Raw genomic sequence first — 15,541 nt, forward strand, 5'->3', positions numbered from 1 at the left:
GAAGGTCCTGCCATGCATGGTGTCAACCAAGTCGACTCGTATCTTGTTCCCGCAAGTGGAAGTAAGAGTCATATTTACTTTTACTAAGGATGGGGCCCATATTCTGGAAACAGGAGAGCAGGTTTGTGTCTCTGGTGCAGAACAAGGCGTCTATCGAGGAGCGTGGAGCTCAGTGTTCAGTAGCACCTGATGGTCCTCAGAGTGGGACAAACAGCTACCGGTTGCCATCTGACAAACTCTGCCCTAACAGAATTGAGCAAGGGCATCCCCCCAGAAAGAAGTGCATACGATGTGATGGTTAGGCCCTTCGTCTTAGGAGGCATAGATTCACGTCACCCCGACAGCAGCTGGATTTGCACGGGGACGTATGGTGAACCAAAGCCTGGTCGGGACTCTGAGGGTGAGCCCTGACATGCTTGTGAGTGCTCTTGAGTACTAAATTGTCTGGAGCCTTATTTTCATTTTTAAAGTAGTGCTCAGAATGGGACAGATAAGGTGTGGTCGTGGTCCTCTCAGAGTAGCAGCAGCTGAGTTCACAGGAGATGTCAGAGTCTAAAAGAGGGTCCGCTTTACAGCAGATTGAGCTGGCAGACATTTGTTCTTGTATCGTCAGATGAGCTTGTGTCTGGCATATGTGGAAGTAGTTGGGTAATTTCTTACCTTTAAATATTACCAAGTACTTGTGCTGTCTGATATATGCAAAGAGTGTAGCATTAAAATGCAATACGCTGCGTGTATGGATGATGATCACTGTCTACTCTGCTGGCGGCGTTCTGCTTGGAAGGGACACATTTCTTTAAATAGTCAGTGTCCCCTTTGACTTTCGCGTAATATGGCTCCATTTGCCACATAACCTCTTTTTGCTTTAGAGTTTTGTAAACTTGGAGGGAATAATCTAAAAGTTAAGTGTTTATGTTAATTCTATGCTGGCTTCTCTGCTGATGCTAAGATGTGGGTGGGGAGAGGAGAGAAATCATGTATTCACTGCACCCACTCCTCTGGGTGCAGATCCCAGACCTGCAGAATGTATATCCTCTAAATATCTCTGCAAAGAGATTAGAGCCAATGTATCATTTTCTGGCATATGTCTTGCAATTCAATGTATAACTTATCCTATGCATGCTGCAAAACACACTGTTATGGAATCTTTTGATTCAAATGCCAAACACGCTCCATCAGCAGGGAAAAATTATTTTGTGAATAAATCCAGGAAGGAGTTTCCATTTACATTTGAAGAAAGAGGGGGGAGGCCCTATCTTCTGATATGGTTATCAACCAGAGTGAATTACTCAAGTTTGTGGAAAAGATGGGGTGTAATATCCTGGTGATAACTGTGAAGAAAATATTTGCAATAGGAGAAAGGAGAGGAAGGATCTAGAAGAGAGAGATTTAATGACGGCATTCACACAAACAATTGTCAATGTAATATTTAGATTGTTTTAATTAAATACACGTAACTATTTGGGATGACAACATAAACAGCATCGCATGTCAAGGCTACAAAACACCGTCTCACGTTAATGACCTGAGCATGATGAGGCATGCGTGTCTCAAGCTTTGTTCTCTGCTTTCAATTTCATTGCTTTATGGACATTTTCATGGCATGTGGTGGAAGAACAATGCATTTGAGCAAACTGCAGAAGCTGGGAGCCAAACAGCTCCTTCATGAAACTCAAGTGGAGGCCATTGCTCTCACAGAAAAGGCGATACTTGTCCTTAGGAAGGGTTGAACCATCGCATACGGAGGTCTGGCTTAGGGAATCAAGGGGTGGAAGTCAAGAGAGGAAAACTCTCCGTGATCCTTTTTGGCTCAAATAATTTTTGGAGCAGCTGGGGCTAGCAGAGAGGTACATTGAGACCAGTCAGCACGGGTGTGACTCAGTCCTGTGGAGGTGTGTGTTGATATGCAGCAGCCCCATATATCCCAGGAGCTCTATTTCAGACCGTGGGATTCCAAACTGAGAGGGTACAGTGTACCTACGTCACATGTTTTTGAGTTTATTTTTCTACTAGGAATCCTGGAACTAAATCAGTGACAGAGCCTGAAGCTTTTTAGGAGCCAGATGCACTGTTCTCTGATTTGTGGGTCTAGCTGAGCTAGAAATGAGATTTGCAGTACTTTTGTGGTCCCCTGGCTCCAGCATTAATGGAACAGTAGCCTAACTCCTGAAGGAAACTGGTTCAAGCACAGCATCACTCCGACTTAAGGAAGGCAGTGCCCCTAAGAATAGCTGGAATGTATTTTCAGTCGTGCTGTGTCACCCCTTGCCATGCCACTGATGCTTATGGGATGTCTTCTTTGCAAGACAAAGATTCCTCTGTTTGCAGAGGATTTTGCCGTGGGTAAGATCTGCTGGATTTGGCGGCTGCTTGATAACTGCCTGCTGAGTGGAAACAGGACATACTGACTGGCAAACACTTTTTTTTTTTCCTTGTGATGGAATAACCATGTAATCTCATTGCCAAGTCAGTGAGTGATGTCCAATTTGCATGCCATTAGTTTTTCATTATCTTTGGCCTTTAGGTCTGACAATTTTATCCATAGTATTTTCCAAATAAGTATTCTTAAATGTGAAAATGAAAGCTAACATTAAAGGCAAATATCTACCTTGTCTCTGAAAATAATAGTCACAAAGAACCAAGAATATAAAGGCTAACTCAGCAGGGCTGTCCAAATTGTTCCTGAAGCTCCTGAGAGATGGAGGCCCAGATAATGGACTAATTACTTTAAAGTGAACATCAGGAGTTTGAGGGATAGGATTAGAAAACTTAGGTTTCCTGCTATGGCCATGGTACTTCTCTTAAATAATTAACAAGTTCTAAGATGAGAGGACCATTAGGATTATCCAGCTCTTACAATATAGGCCATATATTTCACTTGGGGATTTCTGCCTGCTCCACTGTGAACTAGAATATGTACTTTAGAAAGCCCTCCGATCTTGCCTTCTGGATCCCCCCAAATCCTCCTCCCTGGAAAACTTTTCTCTGTGATTTGCTTGAAATCCCTTTAAAAGTCCCTTGCTATTTCCAGCTTAAACTCTGCTGACCCTGTAACCGCTGATGCTGTGAGAGCACCAGCTCTCAGCTTTTGCATATGCCGCTTTCCCTGCAATGCCTTCCCAGTTGCAGAACTGGGAAGTCACCAGCGAGGTGGGCTGTGCAGGGTGACCAAGGCTTTCTGACTTTTTTTATGGCTATCCAGGGGAATCCAGCCTTGTATCAAGGGGTCTGATGGATTAGATCCTGCTGGAATCGAAAGTCTTCTTCCCTTTTAAAGATTGTCCCGGACCAGAAGTGAAAGCCTTACTAGCTTGCTTCTTGGCAAGCTGGGTCTTCTGGATTCATGTGCTCCTTCACCGAGTAGCTGGTTCTGCAGAATATTTGTTGATATTTGTCTGAACCCCAGTTTCTTCTCTACATCCACCTTTTTTGTCAGACCATTTTGCCACAATCCCCATTTGAGGAGCTCATCCTGTCTGCCCGGTTAAGTTATTTCCAGAACCTCAGTTTTTTTGATAAAGAATCACTACCATATATCTTTAAAGGAATATATGTGTTCAATCTTTTGTTTCCTTAAAGTAGTTATGTATTTTAATTTACCGTTTACCTATGGTAGGCCTCAGCTTCTGCTGCAGCCTCACTGAACTACAGAATTATGTGAAGATTCATACACACAATAGGTGTCTAAGTAACCATTTTACATCCAAAACCTCCAGGGAGAAGTAGTAAGAGGCCCCTTTTGGGATGTTAATTAACTTCCTTTCCACTGTTTACTGCTCCTGCTTTCACAGGGAATGTAGTGTTTTTCTAGCAAAGAACACGTATCTTTCTTTACAATTTTTACACTATATGAAGTGACAGTTTTTGACAGATTAACACTTAGCGTAGTACAAAATATAACATATAACATTTTTCAAGCATTGTGATTATCAGAAACGCACTCTCTTGTATCTTAACAGCATCATATAGAGATATTTTAGTATACACATAGAGTATACAAATCTTAAACTCTGCATTTCTGTGGGGTCTTTCATATAATTTTAAAGTTCTGTAAAAGCACCCTGGGTTTTGCTTTCCCCTCTCCCCTGTGAATTCGGAGGGGCCTAAGTATTAGTAATTTACAGGAGGTAGACCGAGACAGAGAGCCAACTTTCTCTTTTTGTCCCTTCCACTTTCTCCCTTTCTAAAATTTGCAAGCAGGACCAAATTCCATGTTGTTGGTGAGAACCTAATCTGGAGGGATGTGCTAGTGGCAGGAAGACTTTATGCAATGTAGTAAAAGAAATTAAATAGCAATAGCTACCACTACGTAGAGAACGTGATACAAAAAGTTTTGCATTCCAGATCTTTAAACTTAGCCAAGCTTCCCTCTGCTCCTCATTTCTTGCTGTGAAGAATGCTAATGGTATCAGCTCCAGATTGCTGCTGCTTTTTTTTTAAAAAAAGAAGAGTTTCAAGTTAGGTCCCTGAACCGAAGATTTGCTTTCCAAAAGCACCGAGTGATTTGCATTTTCTGTCAACATCAGTGGGAATTGCTGAATGCTCAGCACTTTAGAAAGCCAGCCCACCTATGAAAATGCAACGTGCTTCTATGAGGAGGAGACCTAGAATTGCCACTTTTAATTAAGAACAAAGGCATTCATAGTTACTTGCTTTAAAGTTTCAAATTGCCTGGTGGAATAAAATGCTGATTTTGTTCAGCCTTTGGGATACAGATCCTTTCAGGATTGGTGTCAGTATTATCAGAATTAAATACCCTTTAGGATTAGATTATTGCATCTCAGAGATCTTGTAGTTGAGAAATATGCAAGGTACAGGTATTTTAAAAAACCAGTCATTTGAAAAATAGTCATTTTGTAATTAACACATATCTGGAAATGGTATGTTTGACCTTGGCAAAAATAACAGCTTGTACGATGTAAACAAAAGGAGTGACACAGTGGGAGTATTATGTCCCTAGGGCCTTGTTACTCAAGGCAGGTCTATACGGCTGGCACAATTATGTCACTGGTGGGTATCAGGAGGTGTTTTCTTAATGTCAGCAGGAGCCCTTAGTGCAGTTACAGCAGCAAACACCTCTTTCTAACTGATCTAATAAAGGTTATTTCATTTAAAGGGGATAGTTTACTGAAGGGTAGAAAGTGTGTTTTCCTTGACCAATGAGTTCAAAAGTTTGGTATTATTAGAAATCATTTTTTCATCCATTATAGAGCAAGTTACAGATTAAGCCGCCTCTGAACATTAAACTAGATAGACTGAGCTGCTGCTTCCCCCCCCAGCTTTTTATGCATTCCTGTGGCTTTCTTCTGAATCTTTTACAGTTTGTCATCTTCATTCTCAAAGTGCTGCCACTAGAATTTGATCTATTACTTCAGGAATAATCTCACTGATGCTGTATATACTAGTAATTTTATCTCTTTTCTTCAAGCCTTCTGCTCAGAATGGAGGAAATGAATTTGATCTTTGTGCTGCAATGCCAGGGAAGAGAGAAAGGAAGCAGAGATGAGATTTTCAGGCTACATATGAGGAGTGAGACACTAGGATTTGCAGCAAAAATAAATTTTCATTTGCCTTCTCCAGATGAATCTCACTAGCTACAAGCAGGTCTGGTTAGTCTTGATAGGGCAGTTGGAAGTAGATGGCCTGGTCATTTGGGTGATGCAGTGGGAGGTAAATAATTTTAGCTCAACAGCCAGCTACTTAAAAAGCTGGGACACGTTAGAACAGATGATAGTGTCTCAATATTGAAGCTGCTCTTGGCATACGTGGAGGCTTGGTCTTGATGTAAGAACTGGAGTTGCCATCCAAAATAGATCATAATGGTTTCCAATGCATTACCAAGGTTTCTTAGGATGTGCGAGTACTCTGTACTCTAGTTAAACTGAGCGATTAAGCAGCAAGAGCAGAGACACGTGGGACAAGAGAGGTGAATGATAACCTACTTTGAAAAAACTAACATTTGAGGCTGGTATTAGAACATCCTATAAATGTTAATGGGTGTTACTCAAGCGGGAGGAAATTTTGTGTGGGAGGTGTGGGGTGACATATAGCTTAAATATATAGCCAGCCTTTAACACAGTTAGTACAGTCTATAATCAACTTTTTACATGAACTAATAACTCTTTAAGTGATTTATGGTTCAGAAATACTGATCAGGGGATTGAGAACTCAATTTAAAATGCCATAAAGGCAGAGGATAAAGTGGTAAGAAGGGCAACACAAAAGATTTCTCCTTTTGCCTTTGGAAACTACTGCCTATAGGCAATATATTTATGCCAGGTGTTTTGTTTTTTTTTTCCTTTTTTAAAGTTCTCAGGCACTGTGCTCCTACCAGGGAGCACAATTTCCTCCTACAGTTTCCCTCTCTGAAAATTACTCAGTTTGTGCAGATCTCACAAAGGAGATGCCAGCAGTGAGTCATCTGGTCACCATCTCTGTCCTAAGGCTTTCAGCTAGCTCTTGCAAAAGCTATAGTGATCCTTACCGTGCTGAAGAACAATTATTTACCTTTGGTAAAGCCTCCCAAAATAGTAGGGAAGGCAGGGTTTAAAATGAAATGGCCTTCATTTTCTGACACTGAAATCAAGTTTCAAAATTAGTACTATTTCAAGTAATTGTGGAAATTCAGCTTCACATTTGAGAAATGTATATACGATGCAGTGAGTAGAATGATCAGATTAAGATTTCACAATTGTTATGCTTTGGTAGTAAATTCTGAGGGTATTGAGTAAACTCAGTTGAAAGACTTTATCTTCAGATGTGTGACAGGGGCGTAACAATGTACTTCTGTAGGTATTAAGCCTCAGGAGATGTTATGCTAAATGGGAAAATTGTACCTGTATGATTAATCACATGTGTGGCAAACATGGCTAGTTTCTTCATCAAAATGAAAATGTATGGGCATGTTTTGACACAAGTATTACAGGATTAATTAACAATAAAAATACTATGTAAGAAACAATCATCTGTTTAGATAGTTAAATGTTTCTGTCAGGAAGCAGACTTGAAGGAAGCAAGTAACATGAGGCTGCACTAGTACATGATCTTGTTTGTTGCTTTGCCAGGCATGGGTTAAATGCAGTAATGCAGAAGAGACCCAGAGGCAGCACAAGGAGAAAAAAAGACTGGTCTAGGTTGAAGCCAGTCACGTATCTATAGAAGGAAGTGATGCTCCCTGAAATGTATGTCCTTAAAATCTATGTCCATCCATATGGTGCTGAAAATTATTTCATAGCCTCTGATACACCATTTCTTTCTCGTGAATTTAAAGCCATTGGTTGGGCAACGGAGGTTGAATGAGGTGTGGTGGCAGATTTGTTTTTTGAACACAGAAGAGGATATTGCATATTCAAACCACATCTTTTTGTTACCTAAGTATGAGCTAACGCTATGACTTGTGGAGCCCCGTGTTCCCGCTTGGTGAAAAGATTTAGGCATAGGAAGAAGAGCAGTTCAGGGCACCTTAGCTGCTGAGGTTTGGCAGCATGAATACCTCCTGCTTTCCTCCCCTCCTCTCCCTTAGTGTAGTCAATGCTGAAATAATGCTGGTAAAGAAGGCTGGTCCAAGGACTATTCACCAACAAAATCCTGTTTAAGCCTCTAAGAAAGGTATTAAATGGGATTTAAGCAACATCTTGGCCTACACTGGCCCTCTGCTCAGGGAAGAATTTCATCCTGAGTTTAAAAAATGTTTAAAAAATATGTTTTCAATAATCACATTATAGAATCGTAAGACTAAGCAACAGAAAGTACCTATTAATTCATTGTGTTAAATTGTTGCTATGCTGGACTGTGCTACCAGAGTGTGCTTCCTACTTAGCGTTGTGCCCAGCTAATGTGCTAAATTTCTCAGTCTAGGGAATTCGCGTAATAAATTTTGACCCTGCTGCATTTGACTCGAGCATAGCCTTGTACAGGAAGAAAAACAGTATCTCCTTCCCCACACGAAGGGCTCCGTACAGCCTTCTGCTTTTTGCCTAGAGGCAATGGTGACAAAGAAAAGCAAGGGTTATGCAGCAGGTATTTCTATTCCACCTCGTGTTTGTGTCCAAGAATGCATGGAGAGGGATAATAATTGATTGGGCTCTTTTCTTGCCCACCCAGTTGCACAAGTGACTTGGCAGAAGAGTCACTGTGGAGAGTTAGTAATAAATTGAGCGTATCTCCTGCTTGGGGCTATTTGCTCTGCCCAAGGCAGACATTTATTTCTTCTTTATTAAATATTATTTTGCTCTTTTTACTTTTATTTATCTATTTACTTCCATGCCCTCATGTCATGCAATATATAGTTTGTAATTATAAATTAGTATGTTTATAATTAGACTTTGTTTGAGATTTTCTGTAGAAGCCTTCTAGTTGCCTGTCAGTTTCAGAATAATTTATTGACCTGGAACACTGTGTTTTGAAAATTAAAATTGAAAAAAACACCCTTACTTTCTGCAGCAAACTAATACTTAGTTTTGAAATGTCAACTATTCACAAAATAAATTGCCAAGCTCTGAACATATAATTTCAAATTTGATTTATACCAAATTAAACTTCTGCCTGTGAGCCCTTCCATTTGTTTTCCTTTCAGATTATTGAGTCATGAAAACCTTTGAGGTTTTGGGTTTCCATCCCAGCTTGGCACAGGGCATTTCTTTTGAAATCTTGAATTTCCACAAGATGGCAAAACAATTTGCTATTCAGCTGCATGTGTAACGAGACTGCGCTGAAAATCGGAGCTTTTTTCTTCTTGGACAAACAAGTCTCTCCCAGGCCAGATGTTCTTCCTCTCCGTCCATGGGCTTGGCTCTTGCATTTCCCTCCCTTGCCCACGACAGCATCCTGGTAGGTGTGGGGGGGCTTTTTGTGCGTGGGGAGAGCTGGCCGCTTGAATGGAGGGAAGGGATCACCCAGGTGGGTGCTCACAGGGGAGCAGAGTGGGATTGCTGCTGTGAAGGGGGCACGGAGGAATGTGCTTGCCTGAGAGGGGAGGTAGGCTGCGAGGGCTGGGGAACAGAGGTGCAGGTTCTTCTCTGGTGTGGTGGTCCCGTATATATTTCCTTCTCACCCTGGTGAGTTTTGATTATCCTGCAGCAAAGGTGATTTTCTCCAGCTTTACTATTTTCTCTGCATTTCTGCCTGCACAGCATCCATTCCATTCCGTAGCCTGGCACATTACTTGGAAAACTGCAAATAGTGTGATGAAATGACTTGGCTAGCTACGGCAATATGTGAAATGCCTGTCAAAGGCTATGTGACTGTATATGGGAGGAACAGGCCTGACTTCTCTATATGCTCACAATTAGCATTGATTTTAAGGGAAGCATGGGGTTTCTGAGAAAAGCAGAATCAAGCAGAGGATATACAGCTTTGAGCTGATGCAGCTTTTGCCCTAGAAGTATATAAAATATTATCAATACTCAAGACTGCCTATTCTCTGTTTGGTCTGTATGAAGCCAATTGAAAATGTGATCTGTGCAAGATAAACCAAACGGAAGCAATCTTCTGACCCAACCGGGTACAGATTGCTGCAAATACAAGTTCAGCATGCAACCGCTTCGATCAGTCCCTAGAATATCTATTTTCAAAGGAATCATACTAGTTTGTTTATTGATTTGTCACCTATGGATGAATATTTCTGCTACAGAAATGTTTAAAATGACACGTTTAAAATTAGACTTGGCAGAGCAATTTGCCTAGAGATTATTCTTGTGAAGTATTGATTCACAGCACTGCTGTGAGCTGGATTACTGTCCAAATTGGAAAAGCCAGTCGAAGAGAGGTCTTTATCCTTTAATAACAATTAGCTCCTTTCTTAGAGGGACACAGCTGACTGAAGCAAAGGAAAGCTGCAAAATGTCGGGCAACCAGGGAATCTAAGGCCTGCTCTTCAGGGATGTGGGCTGCAGGGGAAGGGAAGGAAAAAAGAGAAAAGCACCAAGAAAGATGGTTTTCTGGAACTGGAAACTAGACACGCTGGTGCTGTTTGTGTTACTAATAATCAGGTGCTCTGAGGAACGGGATCGCACTCGCCTCTCCCTTCTTGGGCTTTCACCTGCCAGCTGCCTAATTGAGCGGAGAAACCTGACGGCAGGCGTGTTGCCCGCTGTCCATTTAGCCTTGAAACATTTATACAAGCATTCGTGGATGTTGAAGAACTATGAACTCCAGGTATCATTCTACGACACGCAGGTAAATGGACGTAGGTGTAGAGCTATGTAATGTTTGAGCCTCCTCTGTGAGCACGTTTTTGAAAGCTTGCAGCTGAATCCCTTCCTGGCGAAACCGGCTCCGCTGAAATACAGCAAATGTGGCTGTCCAGAAAAGTTTGGGCTGTTGGGTGGATGCCTGATTGTGACGGGGATCTTGCAGTGCAATCGTGCCCTGCTGGTGCTAGAAGCAGGAATAAAGAGTGTGCCAGTTAGGAGAGATGGCGAACACCTATGGCTCTTCAGGTGTTTCTGAGGTACCCAGAAAGCATTCCCCAAATCTATGGCTTGCTGAGTTGCTCTGTTCTTCTGCACTCTCTTCTGCATCTTGCTCTTCCTGCTTGCTTGCTCGTTTGGGAAAAATTAAGGGCTGATACAAGAGGTGAGGATTCTGAGGAGATAGATATAAAGAGTATTGAGATGGTATCTGCCATCATTATACTTTCGAATTTGAGAAAAGCTGTGGTTTTTACGTTTTCTTCTAGGACTGAGATACGTCTTTATCTTCTGTGCAGAAATTAAATGGAGACAATTAATTTCTAAGGCCTGTCTTTTAGGCTGGCCAAAACAACTGTGACAAAATTAAGAGGAGAGACTCACATATCAGGGTGGTCTGGGACTGTAAACCTGTTCCTAAGGAGATTTTCGCTGATTTGAACTTCTGTCTCCTGCATCGGAGGCGTGTTGTGGAGCAGATGCCCTCAGACTCATCCACACTTACGTGCATATGTGCATACAGGCTCCATATAAAGTAGTAAACTGCTTACTATTTTGAAGTTGCAAAGTGGTGCATCTAAACGTATTTGCTTATCTATAAACCTTTAAACATGGACTATACTGTTATGATTAAGTTATTAAAATTTGACATTATTATACCAATAACAGTTGCACTGCATTACATAATGGGAAGAAGGTATTATATGTCTTTTTGAAACTCTAGAAAATTATCCAAGGGAGAAATTCTAATGTAATTTTAATTGTGCATTTGGTTCATAAGCACTTATGTGTAATTCTTGAAGTACTTAACATATAACAAACATGATCCCATATGCTATAAAGTTTCTTGAGGATAGCTTCTATGTTTAATAATGTAACACAAATGTATCAACTACATATACTCACTAAGAACATGTCTGTCTTATAAATTACTTTTAATACAATTCACTCATTTATTCGTTTATAAGTTCCTACTGGAAATGTAATTGTAGATAAGCAGTCCTGAGAAATGTGTACATCTTAGTTTCTCACGTAAAAGGATGGAGATGTGCAGTAACATTTCACCTTAAATAACTGGAAAGTATGTAGATGTGAGTTTAAGTGGGCAGCAATTAAAACCTGCTGGATTTGCTCAGATTCAGTGCTTTTAATCTTGTTTCATTTGGTCTGGGGGGGGTGTAGGTGGATGTTTATTTGTTAATTGTGTTTGCATACTTTCCAGTTCTAGGAGCGACTCCAAACTATTTTTGCCCACGTACATGTTCAATGGATTTGAATTGCTAAACTTCAGCTCTGTTGCACTGACCTCTGCAATTTGAATTGAAATATTGAAGTAATCTGTAATTATCTTTTTGAAACATGGAAAAAGACATGTCATGATGACTTGTAAGAGATTAGCAAAATGTGGGGCATTGAGATTTCTGATTTTTCTTCCTGGTTCTGAGAGTAGAGCGCACAGTCGCGAGTTTTAAGTACTGATTACAGACAAGCTACAGAGGTCCTTGGATTTAATCATTTCTCAGGGACAGTGTGGGTGCGAGAGATCTGTTTATTAATGATGTGAGCCCAGATCTGCCATATGTGACCTTATACAACCTTTCGATTAACTTTCTTTTAAGTAGAAAATACAGATGCTTGGCTCTTTGGATGTGACATCTCTCAGGAGTGGGACAGATAATTGACTTTTTGGCATAGTTAACTAGGAAGAGAGAAGAGAGAAGTTACATCCAAAAATATTTGCGCTGCTTTTGCTGAAATAAGAAATGGAAAGAAATCAAGTCACCCAATATATGACGTTGCACAGGGCTTGAACAGAGTTGTAGCTTCTTTCATGAGCACAAGGGAGCAAGGTCACACTCTGTCCTGTGCCCTTGGGGTTTTGAATCCACATGCTCTGCCTCCCGTGAGAGAGCACTGCCCTACTGCATGGTAGGGTGTTCTGGGGAGGGTTCTCAGTCTTTTGCTTTGCTACTGCTCTATTTAAACTAATTAAGCTGTCACTACTCCAGAATGCGAATGGTAACTACGAGGCAAAGGGAGCACTCTTGCAAGAACTGTCTGAGTTCTTTGTGTTAAATGAAGTTGTTTCAGCAGGAGCCTTTGGGAAAACTTTCTTCAGCACAGTACTTTGTAATTTGGTGGCTTTGGCACTGAGCTGAGAACTGAATGCTTTCTTTGACGGATTTCTTTCAGGTCTGCTATGATTTAACATGCGTTTCCTAATTACCCTGTTGTCAATTGCTTGGAAGTGGGAATCCCTTAAACACTCATGATGTAGCACTTCCACGTTAAAAAACGCTTAAATATTCACTGAGAATGAAGAGCAAGCGAGTGAGAATGATCTTCTAGTTTGGTAGATGGCTGCTTATCCCTCAAATGGTACATCTATGTCTGCAATGTTTATTTATTTATACCAGAAGGACAGAGTTAACAGGACGGATACGTCCCTCTTTTCCAGCTACCCCAAGAAAGGGCATCTTGGAGAGGGGTGTGATGTGTTTCCCCCCTCTAACTGAAGCAGGGCTGAACTTGGGTTGTAGGGAGAGCCCTCATCCTTGAAGTGTTGGACAAAGGGTGTGGGAAGGCAGAAAAACTGCTCCTGCAGGTTTGTGAATCCGACCATGGAGCAGCTTTTTAGTATAGTAGGAGAAATTATGCCCTTGAGATTTTTACCCATGGGGGTGGGCAGCCAGGTATAATTGAGCTGTCTGTGTATCACTTTATTTCTGTCTTTCACCATATGGCTGACATCTGGAGGCTCTCCTTCTACGCCATCCTCAGGGTCACCAGGCTGGTGGATTCTTACAGGCTTAGGCAAATCTAAAAATAGTTTTACTGGTGGATAAAGAACAATATTTTGGTCCTTCAAAGTTACTGTTATTCCTCTGTTCTTACGTAGTTTTCTGTGAGTTAGTGGCCAATACAAGGACTGTGAAGCGAGTGCTTTGATTAGCGATGATGTTAACAGGAAACATTCACATGCTGTAACTGGGACATGGCTTGAGTATACAAATAGACTTAACTCTACCACTGGGATTTTCTGAGTAGTGCTGATTTGCACTCAGATTGCTTGTTGACACTTGGCTGAGTCTATCCTAATGTGTATCATCTCTGACGGGGGTGATACAACATGTCCCAGTCTGACTTGAAGGCTGGTTGTCTTTTCTTTGGTAATAAACTGGTTCCTTTGTAATGGAATGACACAGTAACATGATAGCTGTGTGTCAGCTTATTTAAGGCAGACCTTTATGTGCTTATTAAAAAAAAAAACCCAAACAGCAATGGAACAGTCACTGAAAGTGACATTGATAAGCAAATTATTTCTACAGTGCAAATTTCAAGGCATGCTTGTTTTCTTATCCTACCTAAATAAGAAAAAAATTTCTGCTTCAGGCTCAAGATGCAGTAAACTGAAGCATAGCTGAATCAATTGTTTTGATTGTATGTGTACAGGAATTTCTGCTTAAAAGCAAGTAAAAAAATAGACATCTTGCAATGGCATTAACACACAACATCACTTATTGATTAGAGTATTATTTCATAAACAAGAAAAAATACCTATTTGTTTTCATGTGTGCAACTCATTGCATATGATCTGTAACTCCAGCTTGTACGTTCATGTCTTCTGAGATGCTCTATGAAACCATATGCCAGGACAGGCATAGGAAACAAAAGCATCATGTCATTCATGTTTGGTAAAGACTTGACATTTTGGAAACTTGTGAGTTGGTGTCCTAAAAAGTTATTAGAGGACCATGTGTTTCGTAAGTCAGTTCTTGACATCTAACATTCACATGAGCAAGGTATTGTATTTTGCCTCTTAGAGAATACAGTTTCTCAATACAGTATCGTAGGCATGAAAATTGTGAACCATAAAATACTTGTCAAACGCTAATTTTAGCTTTCCTAAACTGCCGTATCGCTATCCCTATTATTAGAACTGTCTAACTGAAAACAAGAAGAAAAGGTGTTCTGTTATCTATGGTTTTTCCCCCCCAAAAAGTCTCTATTGTGATTCCTGGCAATAGCTCTTTGTTTTCTAAATCCTATATTTAAGAAAAAGAGTAAGTAGACGAGCCTGGCTAAATTCCTTATAAGCTATTCTTGTGAACTGCCACGAAAGGTATCCAGTTTCAGTTTTATTCTAATGTTTCACTTTGCAGTGCAGCAGAAGTTCAGAGATGTACGAAGGGTACACAACAGTTGCCTTACGTTAACCCTTTCTAAGGGTTATTTGAGCTAATTCTCATACAGCAAAAAGAAATGTGGTCTTTCCTACCTTTTGGCCCCAAAGGACTTAGTCTTTATTCATTGATGTAATTCTAACTTTTAACTCTGTCTTCTTAGTGTCACCATTTATTTCAGGCCTTTGCAGTTGCTCAGTTTAATGCTCCTTATATATATGGATGGTGTACAAGCAGACATCTGATGTGAGAAAAACGATTTGGGCTTGGCATTTTTTGTTTTCCTGTTACTGCTTCTGAGCCATAAGGAATCTGAGCAGAGGAGTTGGTTGATGGATCCAGTGAGGGCTGACAACCCAGGAGAGGGGTTTGGTGCTGTCAAGCCGGGGGTGTTTCCAGACATGTCCAGGGCAGAAGAGCTCTCTGCTAGGACTGGGCTTCATCTGACCTGGGTTTGGGGGTCTGGGCTGGGGATATCTCCCTTCAGCTAGTGTGGCGATGTTTCCTGTGCAGTCAAGGAGTAGGCACTTCTATGTGGAAAAATTCATCTGACCTATTTTAGGTGACTATTTTAAGATAAAAAGAATTGTATCCTAGAGAAAGCTTATTTCTCTCTGTGAAGTATAAAGGGAGCCTCAGCTGGCTAGTATAGATATAGACGTCTCCTATGTGGAGACCTGTATTGCGTCAGCTAGAGCCTACCCTAGATGTCTCTGGGAATTTTAATGTAAAAAGCTGTAGTAACAATGCGTTTCCATCACCTCCGGCTTTCAGCGGGATTTCAGCAGGCGGTCCAGAGAACTCACTTCCCACCACCCTCACTTCATCTTTATCAGTTACAAAAAATCTTTCTTTGGTCTCTCACATCTAGCCAGAAAACCTGGAAACCAGGTCGGCAAAGCCGTATTGTGTGCTGGGAACCGGGGTGGTAGCAGCACTGCTGTCAGG

At 41.1% G+C, this 15,541-nt stretch overlaps 1 protein-coding gene across 4 annotated transcripts in view; it reads left to right on the forward strand.

Moving 5' to 3' along the window:
• The window catches only part of GABBR2 (gamma-aminobutyric acid type B receptor subunit 2), a 490,947-nt gene that overhangs the window by 5,020 nt on the left and 470,386 nt on the right, over positions 1 to 15,541 (forward strand). Inside the window, exon 1 of one of the 4 annotated variants that reach the window (XM_052787481.1) lies at positions 9,785 to 10,176. The exons of 2 other annotated variants lie outside the window; for them this stretch is intronic. In XM_052787481.1, coding sequence (XP_052643441.1) covers positions 9,931 to 10,176 — 246 coding nt within the window. In that variant the 5' untranslated portion in view covers positions 9,785 to 9,930. Of the gene's footprint in view, positions 1 to 9,784; positions 10,177 to 15,541 lie in introns of those variants that run through there. One more of the 4 variants, XM_052787482.1, reaches the window with a different exon arrangement.

Source organism: Harpia harpyja, chromosome 5 (genome assembly GCF_026419915.1).
Source record: "Harpia harpyja isolate bHarHar1 chromosome 5, bHarHar1 primary haplotype, whole genome shotgun sequence".
Lineage (NCBI taxonomy): Eukaryota > Metazoa > Chordata > Aves > Accipitriformes > Accipitridae > Harpia > Harpia harpyja.